The sequence below is a fragment of the Salvelinus fontinalis genome, chromosome 1 (genome assembly GCF_029448725.1).
Source record: "Salvelinus fontinalis isolate EN_2023a chromosome 1, ASM2944872v1, whole genome shotgun sequence".
Lineage (NCBI taxonomy): Eukaryota > Metazoa > Chordata > Actinopteri > Salmoniformes > Salmonidae > Salvelinus > Salvelinus fontinalis.
The window spans coordinates 95,604,569-95,627,907 of NC_074665.1; the positions used below are offsets into that span (position 1 = coordinate 95,604,569).

The following is a 23,339-nucleotide window of genomic DNA, read 5'->3' on the forward strand; positions in this document are numbered from 1 at the left end:
AGGTTGTAAGTAACAAGAAAATTTCCTAGGACATAGACATATCTGATATTGGCAGAAAGCTTAAATTCTTGTTAATCTAACTGCACTGTCCAATTTACAGTAGCTATTACCGTGAAAGAATACCATGCTATTGTTTGAGGAGAGTGCACAATTTTGAACATGAAAAGTTATTAATAAACAAATTAGGCACATTTGGGCAGTCTTCACACAAAATGTTGAACAGAAATACAATGGTTCTTTGGATCAGTCTAAAACTTTGCACATACACTGATGTCTTCTAGTGGCCAACATCTAAATTGCACCTGGGCTAGAATAATACATTATGGCCTTTTATTTTATTATTTTTTATTTTTTTTATCCCCTTTTCTCCCCAATTTTCGTGCTATCCAATCGCTAGTAATTACTATCTTGTCTCATCGCTACAACTCCCGTACGGGCTCGGGAGAGACGAAGGTCGAAAGCCATGCGTCCTCCGAGGCACAACCCAACCAAGCCGCACTGCTTCTTTAACACAGCGTGCCTCCAACCCGGAAGCCAGCCGCACCAATGTGTCGGAGGAAACACCGTGCACCTGGCCACCTTGGTTAGCGCGCACTGCGCCCAGCCCGCCACAGGAGTCGCTGGAGCGCGATGAGACAAGGAAATCCCTACCGGCCAAACCCTCCCTAACCCGGACGATGCTAGCCCAATTGTGCGTCGCCCCACGGACCTCCCGGTCGCGGCCGGCTGCGACAGAGCCTGGGGGCGAACCCAGAGACTCTGGTGGCGCAGTTAGCACTGCGATGCAGTGCCCTAGACCACTGCGCCACCCGGGAGGCCCACATTATGGCTTTTCTATTGCATTTTAAAAATTCTGGTACAAAAAAATACAAAAGAAGAGTTGTTTTTTTCTTTGCATTATCTTTTACCAGATATATTGTGTTATATTCTCCTACATTCCTTTCAGTAGCCAACTTTCACATTTACACAAACTTCAATGTGTTTCCTTTCAAATGGTACCAAGAATATGCATGTCCTTGCTTCAGGTCCTGAGCTACAGGCAGTTAGATTTGAGTATGTCATTTTAGGCAACAAAAAAAAATAATTAAGAGGCGGATCCCAATTAATCAGAGCCTCAATTTTGACCGCATATAGCTGTGGAAAGTCCCTGTAATCCTAGATTCTGATCATTCAGGTGAGAAAAAACATCACCCAGATAGGCCAGTCGTGTGAGAAACTCTTCCTCATGCAAGAGGTCAGACAAGTGAAAATGATGGTCAGTAAAGAAAACTTTAAGCTCTTCTCTCAATTAAAAAAAACGTGTCAATACTTTGCCCCTTGATAACCAGCGCACTTCTGTATGTTGTAAAAGCGTTACATGGTCGCTGCCAATATCATTGCATAGTGCAGAAAATACACGAGAGTTCAGGGGCCTTTCTTTAACAAAGTTAACCATTTTCACTGTAGTGTCCAAAACGTCTTTCAAGCTGTCAGGCATTCTCTTGGCAGCAAGAACCTCTCAGTGGATGCTGCAGTGTACCCAAGTGGCGTCGGGAGCAACTGCTTTCACGCACGTTACGACTCCACTATGTCTCCCTGTCATGGCTTTTACGCCATCAGTACAGATACCAACATGAGCAGTAGCCTCGTTTGGCTACGTACAGGCGGTTAGTGGAATTCCCGTGAGAGAGTAACGGGTAATGTGATTGGATGTTAATTATTTGACTAGGCTACCTGTATTTGACACTGTGTTGTTATTTCGCTGAACAGTAAATGGTTTAAAAAAATGTTGGCAGTGAAACGAGGCTACTCAGGCGAGAGAAAAAACCTCACCCAAATGTATAGCCCCGTTGGAAAATATTATTATTATATTATATTCGGGGCGGCAGCGTAGCCTAGTGGTTAGAGTGTTGGACTAGTAACCGGAAGGTTGCAAGTTCAAATCCCCGAGCTGACAAGGTACACATCTGTCGTTCTGCCCCTAAACAGGCAGTTAACCTACTGTTCCTAGGCCGTCATTGAAATTAAGAATTTGTTCTTAACTGACTTGCCTAGTTAAATAAAGGTTAAAAAAAATAGAAAATAAATATTAAATGTGAATCACATTTTTATTTTGCGGTTAAAATCTCTAGACAAATATACAGGTCAGTTTGCTAATCTCTCCCTCAACGTCAACAAAAGGAAGGAGTTGATCGTGGACTACAGGAGACAGCAGAGAGACCAGGTCATGAGATCAGGAAAAACTCCAGGCCCGAGAAAAGACACGTACTAATTTTGCCACACCACTGTTGAACACGTGGTGCCACCTCTGGCTCATTCTGACGCCTTAATATCTTGTTCTTTATTATTATTATTTTTTTTACCTTTGGATGATGTGTGTATTGTCATTTGTATTGCTAGATATTGCTGCACTGTTTGAACTAGATACATAAGCATTTTGCTGGACCTGAGATAAAACTGTAAGTAGCCATACTTCAATTAGATTTGATTCCACTTAAAACATCATCTGGCTCCATCATGGGGCCCCATAAGGGCTATTCAATTCAAATGGCTTTATTGTCAAAGCAAGTGAAATAGACAATAAACAAAAGTGAAATAAACAATACAAAATTAACAGTAAACATTACACTCACAAAAGTTCCAAAGGAATAGAGACATTGTTGCAACGAGTACAAAAGGGAAAATAAATTAAAATAAATATGGACTGTATTTACAATGGTGTTTGCTCTTCACTGGTTGCCCTTTTCTTGCTGCTGTGATGGCACACTGGTATTTCACCCAATAGATATGGGAGTTTTCGAATTCTTTGTGGGTCTGTGTAATCTGAGGGAAATATGTGACTGACTTGCCTAGTTAAATAAAGGTAAATAAAAAAAATGGTCATACATTTGGCAGAAGGTTAGGAAGTGCAGCTCAGTTTCCACCTCATTTTGTGGGCAGTGTGAACGTAGGCAGACCTGGCTCTCAAGAGAAGACAGGCTACGGAGGCCTCTCAATTTTTATTTTTTTATTTCACCTTTATTTAACCAGGTAGGCAAGTTGAGAACACGTTCTCAATTACAATTGCGACCTAGCAAGGCTATGCGCACTGAGTCTGTACATAGTCAAAGCTTTCCTTAATTTTGGGTCAGTCACAGTGGTCAGCTATTCTGCAACTGTGTACTCTCTGTTTAGGGCCAAATAGCATTCTAGTTTGCTCAGTTTTATGTTAATTCTTTCCAATGTGTCAAGTAATTATATTTTTGTTTTCTCATGATTTGGTTGGGTCTAATTTTGCTGCTGTCCTGGGGCTCTGTTTGTGTTTGTCAACAGAGCCCCAGGACCAGCCTGCTTCTCCAGGTTCATCTCTCTGTAGGGGATGGCTTTGTTATGGAAAGTTTGGCTCCATCTAGTAGGCAATACCAACATGACCACACCACTACATAATGCGTGACGTCATTAGAAAGCGCCCTACAACGGCTATTAGCGTTATTTTTTTATTTACCTCAAGCTGCGTCCCGCAATGGAAGTAAACAGGGACGAAGCAGAGCGTTGCATTGACATTGCAACTGCTGCATTAACAAACAATCAAGCAGAGAAGGCCGTTAGATTTCTAGAAAAGGCACAGAAACTTTTTCCGACGGATAAGGCGAGAGGTAAGAGACGGCCGCTTGAGAAGCGACATGAATGTCAGCTAGCATCCAGGGTATATTTTTTTCTGGGAAATTGAGGGCCCGCTATAGTTGCGTTAATACGTTACCCTTCTCACTGCTATAGCTAGCTAATTATCGCCGATTTGTCATATAAAACATCTAATCTGGCTCGATTTTGCATTGTCACTGTTGTAGTTGTAGTATACACAGTCCGTTTAATTCTGCTGGTTATATTAGCTAGCTAGCGAGCTACCTAACGTTAAACTGTGTAGTCAGTACATTCAGTTGCACCCAATCTCATGTTGCTAGCTAAATACAAACGGTGTAGCTGCATAGTTAGCGGTCTTTGACGCTGTTACTTCGAATAATTCACAAGAGGGAGATGTCATCAGTGATTTGCCCCCAATGGGCCTGTTCAGTGGAGACGTTTCTGGGGGAAACTACGATACTCAAATGTTCCTCTAAATGTTGCTCTATCTGTATTTTCCAGCACTGCTGGACTTAATTGCAAGAAATGGTTTCACCCCTGGTCATGACAACCAGTCAGGATCCAGTGATGGCACTGGGCCAAGGCAGCGAAGAGCTGGAGATGAGGACCAAGGAGAGAAGGCCTCTCAGACAGCCAAATCCTACACCTCAGATCAACTGGACGCTGTCAAGAAGTAGGATGCATGGAATTTACTATCATCGCAATTATTATCATATAAAATGTAATTGCAAGGAAAGTGAAGGAAAAGGATACTTAGTCAGTTGCACAACTGAATACATTCAACCAAAATGTATCTCCTGCATTTACCCAACCCCTCTGAATCAGAGAGGTGCATTTAACCCACCCCCTCTGAATCAGAGAGGTGCATTTAACCCACCCCCTCTGAATCAGAGAGGTGCATTTAACCCACCCCCTCTGAATCAGAGAGGTGCATTTAACCCACCCCCTCTGAATCAGAGAGGTGCATTTAACCCACCCCCTCTGAATCAGAGAGGTGCATTTAACCCAACCCCTCTGAATCAGAGAGGTGCATTTAACCCACCCCCCCTGAATCAGAGAGGTGCATTTAACCCACCCCCCCTGAATCAGAGAGGTGCATTTAACCCACCCCCTCTGAATCAGAGAGGTGCATTTAACCCCACCCCCTCTGAATCAGAGAGGTGCATTTAACCCCACCCCCTCTGAATCAGAGAGGTGCATTTAACCCACCCCCTCTGAATCAGAGAGGTGCATTTAACCCCACCCCCTCTGAATCAGAGAGGTGCATTTAACCCACCCCCTCTGAATCAGAGAGGTGCATTTAACCCACCCCCTCTGAATCAGAGAGGTGCATTTAACCCACCCCCTCTGAATCAGAGAGGTGCATTTAACCCCACCCCCTCTGAATCAGAGAGGTGCATTTAACCCCACCCCCTCTGAATCAGAGAGGTGCATTTAACCCACCCCCTCTGAATCAGAGAGGTGCATTTAACCCACCCCCTCTGAATCAGAGAGGTGCATTTAACCCACCCCCTCTGAATCAGAGAGGTGCATTTAACCCACCCCCTCTGAATCAGAGAGGTGCATTTAACCCAACCCCTCTGAATCAGAGTGGTGCATTTAACCCAACCCCTCTGAATCAGAGTGGTGCATTTAACCCACCCCCTCTGAATCAGAGAGGTGCATTTAACCCACCCCCTCTGAATCAGAGAGGTGCATTTAACCCACCCCCTCTGAATCAGAGAGGTGCATTTAACCCACCCCCTCTGAATCAGAAAGGTGCATTTAACCCACCCCCTCTGAATCAGAGAGGTGCATTTAACCCACCCCCTCTGAATCAGAGAGGTGCATTTCACCCACCCCCTCTGAATCAGAGAGGTGCATTTAACCCACCCCCCCCTGAATCAGAAAGGTGCATTTAACCCACCCCCTCTGAATCAGAGAGGTGCATTTAACCCAACCCCTCTGAATCAGAGAGGTGCATTTAACCCCACCCCCTCTGAATCAGAGAGGTGCATTTAACCCCACCCCCTCTGAATCAGAGAGGTGCATTTAACCCCACCCCCTCTGAATCAGAGAGGTGCATTTAACCCACCCCCTCTGAATCAGAGAGGTGCATTTAACCCACCCCCTCTGAATCAGAGCGGTGCATTTAACCCACCCCCTCTGAATCAGAGAGGTGCATTTAACCCACCCCCTCTGAATCAGAGCGGTGCATTTAACCCACCCCCTCTGAATCAGAGAGGTGCATTTAACCCCACCCCCTCTGAATCAGAGCGGTGCATTTAACCCCACCCCCTCTGAATCAGAGAGGTGCATTTAACCCACCCCCTCTGAATCAGAGAGGTGCATTTAACCCCACCCCCTCTGAATCAGAGGTGCATTTAACCCCACCCCCTCTGAATCAGAGAGGTGCATTTAACCCACCCCCTCTGAATCAGAGAGGTGCATTTAACCCACCCCCTCTGAATCAGAGCGGTGCATTTAACCCACCCCCTCTGAATCAGAGAGGTGCATTTAACCCACCCCCTCTGAATCAGAGCGGTGCATTTAACCCACCCCCTCTGAATCAGAGAGGTGCATTTAACCCCACCCCCTCTGAATCAGAGCGGTGCATTTAACCCCACCCCCTCTGAATCAGAGAGGTGCATTTAACCCACCCCCTCTGAATCAGAGAGGTGCATTTAACCCCACCCCCTCTGAATCAGAGGTGCATTTAACCCCACCCCCTCTGAATCAGAGAGGTGCATTTAACCCCACCCCCTCTGAATCAGAGAGGTGCATTTAACCCACCCCCTCTGAATCAGAGCGGTGCATTTAACCCCACCCCCTCTGAATCAGAGAGGTGTGAGGGGTTGCCTTAATCGACATCCATGTCATCGGTGCCCGGGGAGCAGTTGTTGGGGGTTAAATGCGAAAGGTCGCTGGCTCGGATTCAAACAGATTTTTTTATTCAACGTTCTTACCCGTTAGGCTACCTGTCATCCTATGTTCCTGCTGAGCTGGGACCACACGTATATATTTTTGTAGTTGTTGATAAAAGCATCTGCTAAATGGCATGTTATATTGAAACTGCTTCTAAAACATTAACATCAAACATATGTTTAACTCCCACTTTCCACATTGAATCTTCCCTATCGGAAAAATGAAAATATCTTGGAAACAATTGAGTGTTTTGTCTTTATAGTTTTCTTCTTCTGTCTTTACAGAATCAAACAGTGTAAGGACTTCTATGAGATTCTTCTTCTGTCTTTACAGAATCAAACAGTGTAAAGACTTCTATGAGATTCTTCTTCTGTCTTTACAGAATCAAACAGTGTAAGGACTTCTATGAGATTCTCGGAGTGAAGAAAGATGCGTCTGAAGATGATCTCAAAAAGTCATATAGAAAATTAGCGTTGAAATTCCATCCTGACAAAAACCACGCCCCGGGTGCCACTGAGGCATTTAAAGGTACGCCCCCGAACCAGACTTCTTTTCTTCATTATTTGAATGCGATAACCATACAAAGGAGCCGGTTTGCCGGACACAGATTAAGCCTAGTCCTGGACTAAAACGTGTTCAACTGAGAATGCGTTCTAGTCTAATCAGTGTCCAGGAAACCGCTCCAATGAATTGTATATAATTTAATGCAATTGGAAGGTACCCAGAAGGTGTTTGTTTTCCCCCAGCTATTGGAAATGCCTATTCCTGCTTGAGTAATGCTGACAAGAGGAAACAGTATGACCAGTGTGGTGAGGAGAAGAGACATCCGTCAAGACAGGGACAGACCAACGGAGACTTCCAGGCTGATATTTCACCTGAGGACCTCTTCAATATGTTCTTCGGAGGGGGTTTTCCAGCAAGTGAGTGACACACACACACACACACACACACACACACACACACACACACACACACACACACACACACACACACACACACACACACACACACACACACACACAGTCACTAGAAACCATTGTATCTACATATTTTACTGACACCTCCACTGCTAATGCTCTATCTACTGGTTGTCTGTTTTGCTTCTCAAGGCAACGTTCATGTATACAGAAATGGGCGTTATCAGAGGCCAGCGGGACAACAGGGACAACAGAGAGAGGTATGCCAGTGTTTTTTTTTGTGATTGCACATTTTCCAGTTCAGGTTATTAAGTAGATACATTTAGCCATTTTTCTAATGGTTTTCTAATGTACGTTAGTTAGCCTGCTGTACAGCAGGGGGAGTCCTTGTTGTTTTTGCACTGCAAACTGAGAATGGTCTACTTGGGTAGAACTGTATTGTTACACTACGTGACCAAAAGTATGTGGACACCTGCTTGTCCAACATCTCATTCCAAAATCATGGGCATTAATATGGAGTTGGTCCCCCCCTTTGCTGCTATAACAGCCTCCACTCTTCTGGGAAGGCTTTCCACTGGATGTTGGAATGTTTCTGTGGGGACTTGCTTCCATTCAGCCACAACAGCATTAGTGAGGTGGGGGCACTGATGTTGGGTGATTAGGTCTGACTTGCAGTCGGCGTTCCAATTCATCCCAATGGTTTTTGATGGAGTTGAGGTTAGGGCTCAGTGCAGGCCAGTCAAGTTCCACTTCTACACCGATCTCGACAAACAATTTCTGTATGGACCTCGCTTTGTGCACAGGGGCATTGTCATGCTGAAACAGGAAAGGGTCTTCACCAAACTGTTGCCACGAAGTTGGAAGCACAGAATCGTCTAGAATGTCATTGTATGCTGTAGCATTAAGATTTCCCTTCACTGGAACTAAGGGGCCTGGACCATGAAAAACAGCCCCAGACCATTATTCCTCCTCCACCAAACTTTACAGCTGGAACTATGCATTGGGGCAGGTAGCGTTCTCCTGGCATCTGCCAACACCAGATTCGTCTGACGGACTGCCAGAAGGTGAAGTGGGATTCATCACTTTAGAGAACGCGTTTCCACTGCTCCAGAGCCCAGTGGCGGTGAGCTTTACTCCACTCCAGCTGACACTTGGCGTTGCGCATGGTGATCTTAGGCTTGTGTGTGGCTGCTCGGCCAGGGAAATCCATTTCATGAAGCTCCTGACAAACAGTTCTTGTGCTGACGTTGCTTCCCGAGGCAGTTTTGAACATGGTAGTGAGTGTTGCAACCGAGGACAGACACTTTTTATGCTCTATGGGCTACATCGCTCGGCGGTCCTGTTCTGTGAGCTTGTGTGGCCTACTACTTCATGGCTGAGCCGTTGTTGCTCCTAGACGTTTCCACTTCAATATAACAACACTTACAGTTGACCGGGCAGCTCTAGCAGGGCAGACATTTGACGAACTGACTTTTTGGAGAGGTGGCATCCTATGACAGTGCCATGTTGAAAGTTACTGAGCTCTTCAGTAAGGCCGTTCTACTACCAATGTTTGTCTATGGAGATTGCATGGCGGTGTGCTCAATTTTATACACGTCAGCAACGGGTGTGGCTGAAATAGCCGAATTCACTAATTTGAAAGTTTATCCACATACTTTTGTACATATAGTGTATGTGAAATTAGCCTGTGCAAAGTGGATTGCTAGGCTTAAGACCGGTAGTTGGTTTTGCAGTGTTATCAGTTAACTCAAACAAACCTGTATAGTTTACCATGTCAGTTTGTCATTGTTGTGTCTAACAAACATGTGTGTTGTGATTTTTCAGGGAGGCTTTGCGCTCTTTGTCCAGCTGCTGCCCATCGTCATCCTGGTGGTTGTGTCAGCTCTCAGTCAGATGATGGTCTCCACCGCCCCCTACAGCCTCAGCTTCAGGCCGTGAGTCTAACCCCTGACCTCCCCCCACCTGGATAATCACCTCATGGAGTAGCCTGGTCTTTATTTATTTATTTCACCTTTATTTAACCAGGTAGACCAGTTGAGAACATGTTCTCATTTACAACTGCGACCTGGCCCAGATAAAGCAAAGCAGTGCTACAAAAACAACAACACAGAGTTACACGTGGGATAAACAAACGTACAGTCAATAACACAATAGAAAAATCTATATACAGTGTGTGCAAATGTAGAAGATTAGAGAGGTAAGGCAATAAATAGGCCATAGAAGCAAAATAATTACAATTTAGCATCAACACTGGAGTGATATATTTGCAGATGATGTGCATGTAGAGATACTGGGGTGCAAAAGAGCAAGAGGATAAATAACAATATGGGGATGAGGTAGTTGGGTGTGCTATTTACAGATTGGCTGTGTACAGGTACAGTGATCAGTAAGCTGCTCTGACAGCTGATGCTTAAAGTTAGAGAGGGAGATATAAGTCTCCAGCTTCAGGGATTTTTGCAATTCGTTCCAGTCATTGGCAGCAGAGAACCGGAAGGAAAGGCAGCCAAAGTAAGTGTTGGCTTTGGGGGTGACCAGTGAGATATACCTGCTGGAGCGCGTGCTACGGGTGGGTGTTATGGTGACCAGTGAGCTGAGATAAGGCCGGGCTTTACCTAGCAAAGACTTATAGATGATCTGGAGCCAGTGGGTTTGGCGACGAATATGTAGCGAGGGCCAGCCAACGAGAGCATACAGCTCAGTGGTGGGTAGTATATGGGGCTTTGGTGACAACGGATGGCATTGTGATAGACTACATCCAGTTTGCTGAGTAGAGTGTTGGAGGCTAATTTGTAAATTACTTCGCCGAAGTCGTGGATCGGTAGGATAGTCTTACGAGGGTATGTTTGACAGCATGAGTGAAGGATGCTTTGTTGCAAAATAGGAAGCCGATTCTAGATTTAATTTTGGATTGGAGATGCTTAATGTGAATATGTAAGGAGAGTTTACAGTCTAAACAGACAGCCTAGGTATTTGTAGTTGTCCACATATTCTAAGTCCGAACCGTCCAGAGTAGTGAATCTAGTCAGGGGTGCGGGCAGTGATCGGTTGAAGAGCATGCATTTAGTTTTACTAGCATTTAAAAGCAGTTGGAGACCATGGAAGGAGGATTGTATGGCATTGAAGCTTGTTTGGAGGTTTGTTAACTTCTCTAGGCTATATGGGATGGTAGCGTCCCACCTGACCAACATCCAGTGAAAGTGCAGGGCGCCAAATTCAAACTACAGAATTGTAAATATTTAACATTCTTGAAAATACACATGCAATATGTCAAAATAAAGCTTAACTTGTTAATCCAGCCGCGATGTCAGATTTCAAAAAGGCTTTACGGCGAAAGCAAACCATGCGATTATCTGAGGACAGCACCCCACCATACAAATACATACAAATTATTTTCAACCAGGCAGGTGGCGACACAAAAGTCAGAAATAACGATATAATTCATGCCTTACCTTTGAAGATCTTCTTCTGTTGGCACTCCAATATTTCCCAGAAACATCACAAATGGTCCTTTTGTTCGATAAACTCCTTTTTATATCCCCAAAATGTCAATTTATTTGGTGCGTTTGATTCAGAAAAACACCGGTTCCAACTCGCCCAACATGACTATAAATGATCTAATAAGTTACCTGTAAACTTTGTCCAAACATTTCAAACAACTTTCCTAATCCATCCTTAGGTATCCTAAAACATAAATAATCAATAAAATTTAAGACTGAATATACTGTGTTCAATAGGGGATAAAATCAAAGTGGAGCGAGCTACAGGTCGTGCGCCCCAAACAGGTCACTTGGCTTGACTCTCATTCTGTACTTCTTCATTTCTCAATGGAAAAACATCAAACAATTTATAAAGACTGTTGACATCTAGTGGAAGCCATAGGAACTGCAACCAGGTGCATCATAAATCTAGTTTACCATAGAAAACTAATTGAAAACACAGTCAACTAAAAATTCCTGGATGGTTTGTCCTCAGGGTTTCGCCTGCCAAATACGTTCTGTTATACTCAGACATAATTTTAACAGTTTTAGAAACTTTTGAGTGTTTTCTAACCAAATATATGCATATGCATAGCTTCTGGGCCTGAGTAGCAGGCAGTTTACTTTGGGCACGCTTTTCATCAGGACATCAAAATACTGCCCCCTATCCCAAAGAAGTTAACACAGTGTCCAAAGAAGGGCCTGATGTATACAGAATGGTGTCGTCTGCGTAGAGGTGGATCAGAGAATCACCAACAGCAAGAGCTACATCATTGATATATACAGAAAAGAGTCGGCCCAAGAATTGAACCCTGTGGCACCCCCATAGAGACTTCCAGAGGTCCAGACATCAGGCCCTTGAGTCTGCCGATAAGAATGAGGTGATTTGACAGTCGAAAGCCTTGGCCAGGTCGATGAAGATGGCTGCACAGTACTGTCTTTTATCGATGGCGGTTATGATATCGTTTAGGACCTTGAGCGTGGCTGAGGTGCACCAATGACCAGCTCGAAAACCTGATTGCATAGTGGAGAAGGTACGGTGGGATTCTAAATGGTCGGTGATCTGTTTGTGAAACTTCTATAACCGTTTGGGTCTAGAGTCTCTCCCCTTTTGAAGAGGGGGATGACCCAGACAGCTTTTCAATATTTGGGAATCTCAGACGATACGAAAGAGTGGTTGAACAGACTGGTAATGGGGGTTGCAACAATTTTGGCAGCTAATTTTAGAGAGGGTCCAGATTGTCTAGCCCGGCTGATTTGTAGCGTTTTCAGAACATCAACTTTCTGGATTTGGGTGAAGGAGAAGCGGGGGCGGACTTGGGCAAGTTGCTGCAGGGGGTGCAGAGCTGTTGGCCGGGGTAGCCAGGTGGAAAGCATGGCCAGCCGTAGAAAAATGCTCATTGAAATGATCGCTCATCGTAGATTTATCGGTGGTGACTGTGTTTCCTAGCCTTAGTGCAATGGGCAGCTGGGAGGAGGTGCTCTTATTCTCCATGGACTTTACAATGTCCCAAAACTTTTTGGAATTAGTGCTCAGTCTGCAAATTTCTGTTTGAAATAGCTAGCCTTAGCTTTCCTAGCTGACTGTGTCTATTGGTTCCTGACTTCCCTGAAAAGTTGCATACCAAGGGCTATATCTCTTCTTAGTTCTACTTTTTTTGAATGACGCATGCTTATTTAAGATGATGAGGAAAGCACTTTTTAAAGAGCAACCAGGCATCCTCTACTGACGGGATGAGGTCAATATCCTTCCAGGATACCCGGGCCAGGTCGATTAGAAAGGCCTGCTCGCTGAAGTGTTTTAGGTAGCGTTTGACAGTGATGAGGGATGGTCGTTTGACCACGGACCCATTACGGACGCAGGCAATGAGGCAGTGATTGCTGAGATCCTGGTTCAAGACAGCAGAGGTGTATTTAGAGGGCAAGTTGGTCAGGATGATATCTAAGAGGGTGCCCATGGTTACGGATTTAGGGTTGTACCTGGTAAATTCCTTGATAATTTGTGTGGGATTGAGGGCATCTAGCTCAGATTGCAGGATGGCCGGGGTGTTAAGCATATCCCAGTTTAGGTCACCTAACAGTACGAACTCGGAAGATAGATGGGGGGAAATCAATTCACATATGGTGTCCAGGGCACAGCTGGGGGCTGGGGGGGGGGGGGTCTATAACAAGCGGCAACGGTGAGAGACTTGTTTCTGGAAAGGTGGATTTTTAAAAGTAGAAGCTATTTGTTTGGGCACAGACCTGGATAGTAAGACAGAACTCTGCAGGCTACCTCTGCAGTAGATTGCAACTCCGCCCCCTTTAGCAGTTCTATCTTGTCGGAAAATGTTGTAGTTGGGGATGGACATTTCAGGGTTTTTGGTGGTCTTCCTAAGCCAGGATTCAGACACGGCTAGAACATCCGGGTTGGCAGAGTGTGCTAAAGCAGTGAATAAAACAAACTTAGAGAGGAGGCTACTGATGTTAACATGCATGAAACCAAGGCTTTTACGGTTGCAGAAGTCAACAAATGAGAGCGCCTGGGGAATGGGAGTGGTGCTGGGTGCTGCAGGGCCTGGATTAACCTCTACATCACCAGAGGAGGAGTAGGATAAGAGTACGGCTAAAAGCTATACGAATTGTTCATCTAGTGCGTTCGGAACAGAGAGTAAAAGGAGCAGATTTCTGGGCGTGGAAAAATAGATTCAAGGCATAATGTACAGAGAAGGTTATGGTAGGATATGAGTACAGTGGAGGTAAACCTAGGCATTGAGTGATGATGAGAGAGGTTTTGGGAATGTTCCAAACAGGATGAATGAAAATCTGGAATTTTGCAACCCTAGCTGTGCTGTCTTAAAGTCGTATAGTCAGACATTTGACTATGATGTATTATTAAGCAACTTCCGCCAAAGTAATGCAATCATTTGATGATTCTTCTTTCTTTGTATTACAAAATGCTGAACTGCCTTGGATGGGATGGATTATCCTCCAGTTGCTATGTTATCCTGCTATAACAATGCATTTCACAATTTGGTAATCCTCTAGTAATGATTATTTCTGGAAATTGTTTGGGAAGGTGGTTTTTCAGCAGTTTCTTTTGTGTTTGCTAGATGCATTAGTTTGACTGAGGTGGAGAGATGGCACCCTATTCCCTATATAGTGCATTATCCCTATGGGTTCTGTTCAATGGTAGGACACTAAATAGGAACTAGGGTGTCATTTGGGACACCACCTGGTAGTCTTTAGGGAGGTCACAGGTCATAGATTGACTTTAGGGAAAAGTAGTCGTCAGCAGGGGCTCTTTGGCCCGTGGTTAAGACCCGGCGATGGCTGGCCCGTGGTTAAGACCCGGCGATGGCTGGCCCGTGGTTAAGACCCGGCGATGGCTGGCCCGTGGTTAAGACCCGGCGATGGCTGGCCCGTGGTTAAGACCCGGCGATGGCTGGCCCGTGGTTAAGACCCGGCGATGGCTGGCCCGTGGTTAAGACCCGGCGATGGCTGGCCCGTGGTTAAGACCCGGCGATGGCTGGCCCGTGGTTAAGACCCGGCGATGGCTGGCCCGTGGTTAAGACCCGGCGATGGCTGGTAGGCTTGGGCAGTATACCAGTGTATTTAGAAAAAGCCACAGTATGGTTTTTCAATACCGTCAAAACTATTTATTTGTAATTTCTCAATAAATGTGAATATTTGTAACCACTTTTTAAATGAATACCTGCAGTCAACTTGTGCAATAAGGGAAAGTGTGATACCTAGTCAGTTGTACATCTGAATGTATTCAACTGAAATGTGTCATTCTTATTCAGTCCAACCCCTCTGAATCAGAGACGTGCGGGCCACTGCCTTAATCAACATCCACGTCATCGGCGCCCGGGGGAACAGTGGGTTAACTGTCTTGCTCAGGAGCAGAACGACAGATTTTTACCTTGTCAACTCGGGGATTCAATCCAGAACCTTTCGGTTACTGGCCCAATGCACCTAACCACCAGGCTATCACCACCAATACTCTACTCCTCTGTCTGTCTGTTATCACCACTGTTACTGTCGTGTGGGAGACTATAGTGATTGTGTCAGAGAGTAGTCTACTGTCATATCCCACGATAAAGGGATTGGTGTTGCTAGGTTGGATCATGTGAAGCTGCTTCACTGGGTTGGCAGGTAGCCTAGTGGTTAGAACGTTGGGCCAGTAACTGAAAGGTTGTTAGATTGAATCCCCGAGCTGACAAGGTAAAAAAAATCTGTCATTCTGCCCCTGAACAAGGCAGTTAACCTACTGTTCCTAGGCCGTCATTGTAAATAGGAATTGGTTCTTAACTGACTTGCCTAGTTAAATAAAATAAAAATTCACTCATTACGCTGTCTCTCTGTATCTATCTCCATCAAATGCAGGTCTATTGGACACACCCATAAGAGGTACACAGAGACCTTGAGGGTGCCGTACTATGTGGGAGACCACTTCTCCAGGGAGTACACCGGAGTGAATGTGAAGACTGTGGAGAGGAGTGTGGAGGATGACTACATCTCCAACCTCAGAAACAACTGCTGGAAGGAGAAACAACAGAGTACGTTCCCTTCATAGTATGAGAATAACATGGTCATTTAGCAGACGCTTCCGTGGCTTCTAGAACGCTCAGAGTAGGTTCCCTTCATAGTATGAGAATAACATGGTCATTTAGCAGACGCTTCCGTGGCTTCTAGAACGCTCAGAGTAGGTTCCCTTCATAGTTATGAGAATAACATGGTCATTTAGCAGACGCTTCCGTGGCTTCTAGAACGCTCAGAGTAGGTTCCCTTCATAGTATGAGAATAACATGGTCATTTAGCAGACGCTTCCGTGGCTTCTAGAACGCTCAGAGTAGGTTCCCTTCATAGTATGAGAATAACATGGTCATTTAGCAGACGCTTCCGTGGCTTCTAGAACGCTCAGAGTAGGTTCCCTTCATAGTATGAGAATAACATGGTCATTTAGCAGACGCTTCCGTGGCTTCTAGAACGCTCAGAGTAGGTTCCCTTCATAGTATGAGAATAACATGGTCATTTAGCAGACGCTTCCGTGGCTTCTAGAACGCTCAGAGTAGGTTCCCTTCATAGTATGAGAATAACATGGTCATTTAGCAGACGCTTCCGTGGCTTCTAGAACGCTCAGAGTAGGTTCACTTCATAGTATGAGAATAACATGGTCATTTAGCAGACGCTTCCGTGGCTTCTAGAACGCTCAGAGTAGGTTCCCTTCATAGTATGAGAATAACATGGTCATTTAGCAGACGCTTCCGTGGCTTCTAGAACGCTCAGCGTGGACACCTGTTCAGTATGTTGGTCCGTGTGGGAATCGAACCCACAACCCCAGCATCATACTCTTAGAACTGCAACTGCTGGAAGCAGAAGTAGGTTGATGTTCTAACTAGCTCTTCTCCGTTGACCTTTTTGTCTGTCTTTGGATGATGAAGTTCTATTGATTAATCTCCAAATCAAATGTTATTGGTCACGTACACGTGTTTAGCAGATGTTATTGTGGATTTAGTGAAATGCTTGTGTTTCTAGCTCCAACAGCGCAGTAATATCTAACAATTTCACAATACACACCATACACACAAATCTAAAGGAATGGAATTAAGAATATATAAATATATGGACGAGCAATGTCAGAGCGACATAGACTAAGATACAGTAGAATAGTATAGAGTACAGTATATACAAATGAGATGAGTAATGCAAAACATGTAAACATTATTAAAGTGGCCAGTGATTTCAAGTCTATGTATATAGGGCAACAGCCTCTAATGTGTTAGTGGTGGCTATTTAACAGTCTGATGGCCTTGAGATAGAAGCTGTTTTTCAGTCTCTCGGTCCCTGCTTTGATGCACCTGTACTGACCTCACCTTCTGGATGATAGCGAAGTGAACAGGCAGTGGCTCGGGTGGTTGTTGTCCTTGATGATCTTTTTGGCCTTCCTGTGACATCGGGTGGTGTAGGTGTCCTGGAGGGCAGGTAGTTTACCCCCGGTGATGCGTTGTGCAGACCGCACCACCCTCTGGAGAGCCCTGCGGTCAGTTCCACATGGCTGGCTACTTTAAAATGGATGTCTACTGGAGGGGTGTTTAATGATTTAGTTTGGAGGCTTCAGGTGTTCTGATCCAAACTAAACCGGCTGTGTCCTGTGTGTTTGGCTGTTTCACACAGACAGTTTGCTATAACGTAAGATGGATAACACAGTACCAGAAACTCATATCCTCTGTGAAGAAATAGCACTACTTCACATGCAGAGGAGGCTGGTGATGGGAGGACGGCTCATAATAATGGCTGAAATACAGTGAATGGAATGTAGGGACCTAAAAAATATATATATTTTTTGCCTGATTCAGTTTTTTCCATTTTGTTTTCCCAGGTTTCAATTTCCCAGTTTAATGTTTTTGCTCTCAATCACTTTTAAAAAATGTAACGTCCAAATTCAGTTATTTTCTAAGTCCACAACAATGCTTAAACCACACCAGGAGAACACTTTGAGGTCTGGGAAAAATGTGATCCATTTTTGGGTGTAGTTACCATTTGAATTCCAGTGTAGATCTTGAAAGAGGCTGTTTGTTTTAGAGATGTTTTTGTAAAACAAAATACCCACAATAATAATCATCATCATATCGTTCTGCCAAGTAAGCATAGTCTACTTTGTAGTTAACATTTAATTTGAGAAGGATTTTGGATGTGTAAAACCTTTCCCATGTCTAGAAAGATAGCATCACCGCTAACGGTGAGTGGTAGACACCCGCACCACACATACAGACGGGGAATTCTTATTGGCTCTTCAGAAAGTTGCAGGAAATACCCATCGCTGATTTCATTCTGTTGAAGTCTTATGATAAACTTCATTTTCAATTAATTTAGTTGATTCCCTATTAAGTTCATTACATTGTTGAATTACGTTTTAATGTCTGGATTCCGTGATTCCGTCCTCATTCTCAACATGGCGGATTTTCTCGGACCCTAGGAATGGTACAATTCCATTTATTCTGTTCCAAAAATTACTATGAGCCTGTCCTCCTATTTTAAAGTGCCAGCCACCGCTGTTTACATGGCAAGGGAAAGGCACATGGCAGTTTTACATTATAACACATTATCATTCAGATGATTGGTTTTCTGGGCAAAATGCAAAGGCATAGGATACTCTTTTTAGCTTTTCTATTGTACTTCCTGTTATCTTATGTAACTTGTATTTTATTGGACGCCCAAGTAGGTGTTTGTCTTCGGCTACATCACAATTCTGTTCCCTTCTCCCAAGGTGTACACTTGCTCACTTTCTTGCATGGATTTAACAATAGTGGAAACTCACTCCAGACAATGCTTACAACAATCATATGCTTTTAAATCCATGACAAGGAGTGCAGACTTCTGGGAAATATTGGGGACTGAGCCATTGTACTTTGTTGTTGTGTTCCAGAGGAGGGCCTGCTGTATCGAGCTCGCTATTTTGGAGACAATGAGTTGTACCAGAGGGCTCAGAAGATGGGGACACCGAGCTGCTCCAGGCTGTCTGACATCTCTGTTTCCTTAGGTGGTTAAAAATAAAGGAAGGCTGTTGATCGCCACACTGATAGGTAAGAGCTCACCACTACAACAACCTGAATGGCACCCTATTCCCTATATAGGGCAAGGCAGCTCTAACCAACATCTCATCTCATTGGTTGGACTCCAGGTTAGCTGACTCCAGTTAGCTTTTGGAGAAGTCATTAGCCTTGGGGTTCACATACTTTTTCCAACCTATACTGTGATTGTTTAAATTATGTATTCAATATAGACAAGAAAAATACAATTTGTGTTGTTAGTTTAAGCAGACTGTTTGTCTATTGTTGTGACTTAGATGAAGATCAGATCAAATTTGATGACCAATTTGAGAAATACAGGTCATTTCAAAGGGTTCACATACTTTTTCTTGCCGCTATGTTACGAAGTCCGACCTAACTATGTAAGTTATGAGTCCCATGAACAGAGTACACATGTTGAAACTGAATTGTCTTTGCTCTCTCTTTTAGGTAGTTATCCAAAACTGCAAAAACAATTTTATTGCCTGTAAATACGTACGCTTTTCAACATTCGGGACTGTGACTTCACTGCACACCAAAACTCGGACAGACTCTCCTTGAGTTGGAGATCTCGTATGGCGAAGAAGAAGAGAATGACCTAAAGTCTTGTTGAGGAAGAATGAATACCCTCTTTGTTGATGATCATGGTGATGTGTCATGAAGTGACTGTGCTCTGTTACAAGCTGACTGTTTTACAAATGCACTGTTAGGGACTCCTGCTTTTACCCTCTTACGTCCTAAATGGCACACTATTTGCTATATAGTGCACTTTTTTCCCCCCCGGGCCCATAGGACTCTGGTCACAAGTAGTGCAGCATACAGAGAATATTGTGCTATTTGGGAGGCACCCTCAAGTCAGATGATGTAAGGGCGGTGTTATAATCAGGAAATACTCCGATCAGAAGTGGTTCATTATACATGTCCTCCTTTAGCGATTGATACTTCCGAGATATTCATCTTTTATTTCAATATGGTGAAAACATTGAAGAATGGTTAAGACCAATTGAAGCTGATGGCAGTTGGGTTTCCTGATTTATACTTTATATGTAAATTATGATTTTTACTATGCAGGGATTATATTTATATATTCTCCTATCAGAGTCAGTAAGGTAAACATACACCTCTCAAGACATGTACTGAGCAATTTTGATTTTGCAGATCTATGTATTTACAATGAGTGAACCCAGTGAATGAGAAAGTAATTTATTTATTGTTGGAATTCTAAAATATCAAATGTTTTTATTCAAGATTTTCTTCATTAGAACACAACGTCTATCTAATAAAGTAGGTCTTGCTCACGATGACACGTCCATATTATGTTTTTACTCAAACAGGGAAAATAAACATTCTACGTGCCCCATCTCATTCTTCTTCTCTCTCTCTTCTGTGTGTGTGTGTGTGTGTGTGTTTGTGTGAGAGGGAGGGGGGAGTTGGACAAGTGCCCAGACCAGTGAGTGCATTACTCATCAAAAAATTGGCTTGTACAACAGTGACTAGCTGCAGCAAAGACGTGAAGATGTGCACGTTTTCTACCAAATCAGATGTGCTGTTGTGTTTCCCAGGGACGGCTTCATTCCACAACGCTTCAGTATCTACGTGACAAAATTACAATATGTATTTAAAACCACAAGCAAATCAGTGGTGAGGAACTAGAAGTAATAACAATGAACATCTACCCTGGGGCTGGTTGGCACTATCTCACTGATACGCTACAGTTTTCTTTACATACTTGTCTCAGTACTTCACTGCCCCTTTCAGAACAAAGCCCACTAGAACAGATGCCTTCCAAGGAAATGTGTCTGTCCTCATATACACAGACCATTTCTTGGGATACTGCAATATATTTCTCAGTTTATGGTCAACACCTGTAGTTGACTTGCTGTATCGCTAGAGGGCGCTGACTCAAGAGAAAAACAAGTGGTGTTGCTCAGACAAAGGCCCTGCAATGAATGGAGAAGAAAAATGCGCCTGTGTTGCAAAGAATCCTGGTATCTAATGCTTTGTCGCTCATGTTCCAATTCATCTAATGATAAGCCTTTGCTACTCTGGCTGCTTTTACACAATACACAGGCAGATAAATGTGGATCATTTTGCCCAATTATTGGCAAAGATCTGATCTAACTGGTCAAAAGTCAAGCCCAATTAGTGTGGGGGGGGGAAAACTGAATTTTGCTGCCTGTGTAAAATGCAGCCAAGGTGTGCAACTATATATTGTTCTTGATTTAAAGAGGTAAAGTAGAGTTTCATTCAGTGATAGTTATCACAATACACTACACCCTCTCATAAGACATTCTGAAAGGTTTGGTCAAAGCAACAATGACAATGAGTTTTGTAAAAAATAATATTTATTATCTGAAGTTCATTAAATGGAAAGTATCAAGACAGTGTGGATATTTGAATATCAAATAAAATGATGCACAGATGAGTATGCAGGAGGACAAACCATTCTAAACTGGAAATAAAGAATCAAGTAAACTGACCTGTGGTTCACAGAATGGATGCTACAGACGGAGAAGCAAGTACTGGTAAGTAATGTTGGTCTCTAGCCAAACATGTCAATCTGGTCCCCTTACCATGGTGTACAATGAATTGCCATGAAGAAAAATATATATTACCACAGTTTCTAAATGGCCACATACAAACATTACCATACAGCTAGCTGCCATTGTCTGGTTTCAATAGAAACAGGTAAACATTTTTAACAATAAATGGAAAACCAAACCACCCATCTTTTATAAAATAGATATTAGTGGTTTGCAAAAGTGCCGGAAACTTCATTTTCAGTGTTTGGGTTAACGCCAATCTCTTAAGCACACTAAACTACTCACATACCATTTACTGTAGCTCCCCGCTCCTTTCTCTTAAGCACAAATGTTGTTCTCTTATTAACTTGTCACGTACCATTTACTGTGGCTCCCCTACACAGGGACACCAATCCGCAAATAATGTACATGTACACAGCAAAGTAATCGGCGGCTCATCTTAACAGTTAAGAAAATGTCCTAGAAATCATACATTTGACTAGAATCCAAAATGTTGATCACTAGGGCTCTGATGAGCGTTGTAGGTAGGACACTTGGTACAACAAGGTTTATTAGAAAAATATCTAAAGAAAGTCTCTTTGGTTTCTTTCAGCATTCTTCTATGAGCAACTCTTCAGAGCTGTACAGTTTCTTCTTGATCACTCTGAAGCCCGTGCTCAGTCTAATCGCCTGTCTCTTTACGGGACTGGATGGAGACTTTGTGGAGAAAAGCCCTTGGATTTTGGGCCACAGTCCTCCAGAATCGAGCCTCAGCACCAGTGTGAGCTGGAAGGTAGGGACGAGATATGGATCCACGGCGATCTGTTCCATACTCTGACACACCTCCCCCTGTTCCACACAGAGGTCTATGAGAGCCCCCCTCAGGCCGCAGGGCTCGCTGGCCGCCAGGTGAAGGAGCTCTTGGCCTATGTGTTCTAGAAGCTTCTCAGGGATGAGTAGTTTGGAACATCTCAGGGCACCGTCTTTGGCTTCCCTTAAGCTACTGGCAATTAGGTCCACAAGTTCCTTCAGAAGGGTCTCCTCCATCGAGAGGAGATCATCATATAACATGTTGTCGAAGTCATCAGATGAGGAGATAGAGGGAAAGTCAAACCCTGGAAGACAGAGGACAGTTTTAGTCATACAGAACGATCAGATAGATCTATCTTTTGTCAAACAACTAGCAATAGTAACCTGGTCTCAGATCTGTTTGTTTCTGTATTAATAGCCAACTCATATCCTCAATAAGACAGCACAAACAGGTCCGGGGACCAGTCTAGGTCGAGCTATTAAATATTTACCGGAATCTGAGAGATCAGTCCTGCTGCCATTGTCTGAGTCGGAGTCTATACTGTGACCGCTGCTATTGCCGTCTCCACTGAAGTCGGTTAACTTCTGCACCAGTTTCCCCCATGACGACCGTTTGGCGGTGGCGTCCATTGGGGAAGGGGATGAGTTGAAGCTGTCGAAGTCATGGACCATCATGGTTGTAGGAAGTGCAGGCATCATTTCCAAGTGGTCAAGTTCTTATAACTTTCCAAGTCTCAGGGATCATAGATCAGGTTCTGTTGAGAGAAATAACGGCAAAGATGAGAACACTGAATTTGAAATGAAGAGTAGCTAGCTACAGTAACGTTGACTAGCTAGAATTTACATATCAGACAACCTAACAATATAGCTAGCTATTCAGTGACTGACAGAGCTAGTTATCTATTCTAATAAACGTTTACCGAGTGGAGAAAAAGGCAGTTGACTAAGCTAACGTTAGTTTTAACGTTAGTTCTTTCATTCCCTTGTTCAAAGTTGACGCTCGAGACAATACGTTGAAATAATAGCCAGTGACAGGAATGATACTTACAAAGATATGTTGCTTGTCCAGTTAAAATCCGTTTATTTTTTTGTTGTAGCTGAGATTGAGGACAAAGGCTTCCCCGTCAATCCAGGCCGACTATACATGTACTTTTCCCTTCGCACAGCTGCTCAACTCTGCAGATATTCTGCAACGACAAAGCTGTTTAAATAGCCCTTATGCAGACGGCAGGACAGCACGCCCATTTCTCACTTTTCAGCCAATCCGAGGCAGGGGCACGTCATCGGTGTTCTATCTTGCCTGGTAACGGGCGGTTAAACACAGAGGGGGCAGAAGGAAGGAGGAAGAAAAGGGACATGGTGAGGGGGGGCTGGGACCCTCAAATGTCATTTCTGCTCGGGAAAAACACCAGCTACCGTCTTTGTTGCACGTAGGACTAGCCCGGACATAACCCGGACATCTTAAAACTCCACGCACTTGTTAATTTCCAAAAGAATAGGACGCAATACATTGACTAAGCAGAAGGTGTAACATTACGTCATGGGTTTGGAACAATG

At 43.9% G+C, this 23,339-nt stretch overlaps 2 protein-coding genes across 2 annotated transcripts; one reads left to right on the forward strand and one right to left on the reverse strand.

The window, feature by feature from the left end:
* Positions 1 to 3,416: 3,416 nt before the first annotated feature.
* Positions 3,417 to 19,815, forward strand: dnajb12b (DnaJ heat shock protein family (Hsp40) member B12b). The gene is made up of 9 exons (XM_055936817.1): positions 3,417 to 3,614; positions 4,102 to 4,273; positions 6,887 to 7,032; positions 7,251 to 7,424; positions 7,614 to 7,681; positions 9,246 to 9,355; positions 15,266 to 15,438; positions 18,309 to 18,465; positions 18,901 to 19,815. The coding sequence occupies exons 1-8, from the start codon at positions 3,482 to 3,484 to the stop codon at positions 18,428 to 18,430; spliced, it is 1,098 nt and encodes a 365-aa protein (XP_055792792.1). The 5' UTR covers positions 3,417 to 3,481; the 3' UTR covers positions 18,431 to 18,465; positions 18,901 to 19,815.
* Positions 19,816 to 20,777: 962 nt separating this feature from the next.
* ddit4 (DNA-damage-inducible transcript 4) lies at positions 20,778 to 22,986 on the reverse strand. Its single transcript, XM_055936910.1, has 3 exons — positions 22,831 to 22,986; positions 22,274 to 22,537; positions 20,778 to 22,087 (listed from the first exon to the last, which is right to left on the reverse strand). The coding sequence occupies exons 2-3, from the start codon at positions 22,479 to 22,481 to the stop codon at positions 21,582 to 21,584; spliced, it is 714 nt and encodes a 237-aa protein (XP_055792885.1). The 5' UTR covers positions 22,482 to 22,537; positions 22,831 to 22,986; the 3' UTR covers positions 20,778 to 21,581.
* Between the last annotated feature and the right edge of the window lie 353 nt (positions 22,987 to 23,339).

What these genes read in the sequence shown, in the direction of transcription:
- ddit4 (XM_055936910.1), bottom strand. Translation starts at nt 22,481, where the DNA reads ATGATGCCTGCACTTCCTACAACCATGATGGTCCATGACTTCGACAGC. An exon ending in GACTGATCTCTCAGATTCCG is followed by an intron (nt 22,088 to 22,273) that starts GTAAATATTTAA and finishes TCTGTCTTCCAG; the next exon opens with GGTTTGACTTTCCCTCTATC.
- dnajb12b (XM_055936817.1), top strand. Translation starts at nt 3,482, where the DNA reads ATGGAAGTAAACAGGGACGAAGCAGAGCGTTGCATTGACATTGCAACT. An exon ending in TGCCACTGAGGCATTTAAAG is followed by an intron (nt 7,033 to 7,250) that starts GTACGCCCCCGA and finishes GTTTTCCCCCAG; the next exon opens with CTATTGGAAATGCCTATTCC. An exon ending in CTGGAAGGAGAAACAACAGA is followed by an intron (nt 15,439 to 18,308) that starts GTACGTTCCCTT and finishes GTTGTGTTCCAG; the next exon opens with AGGAGGGCCTGCTGTATCGA.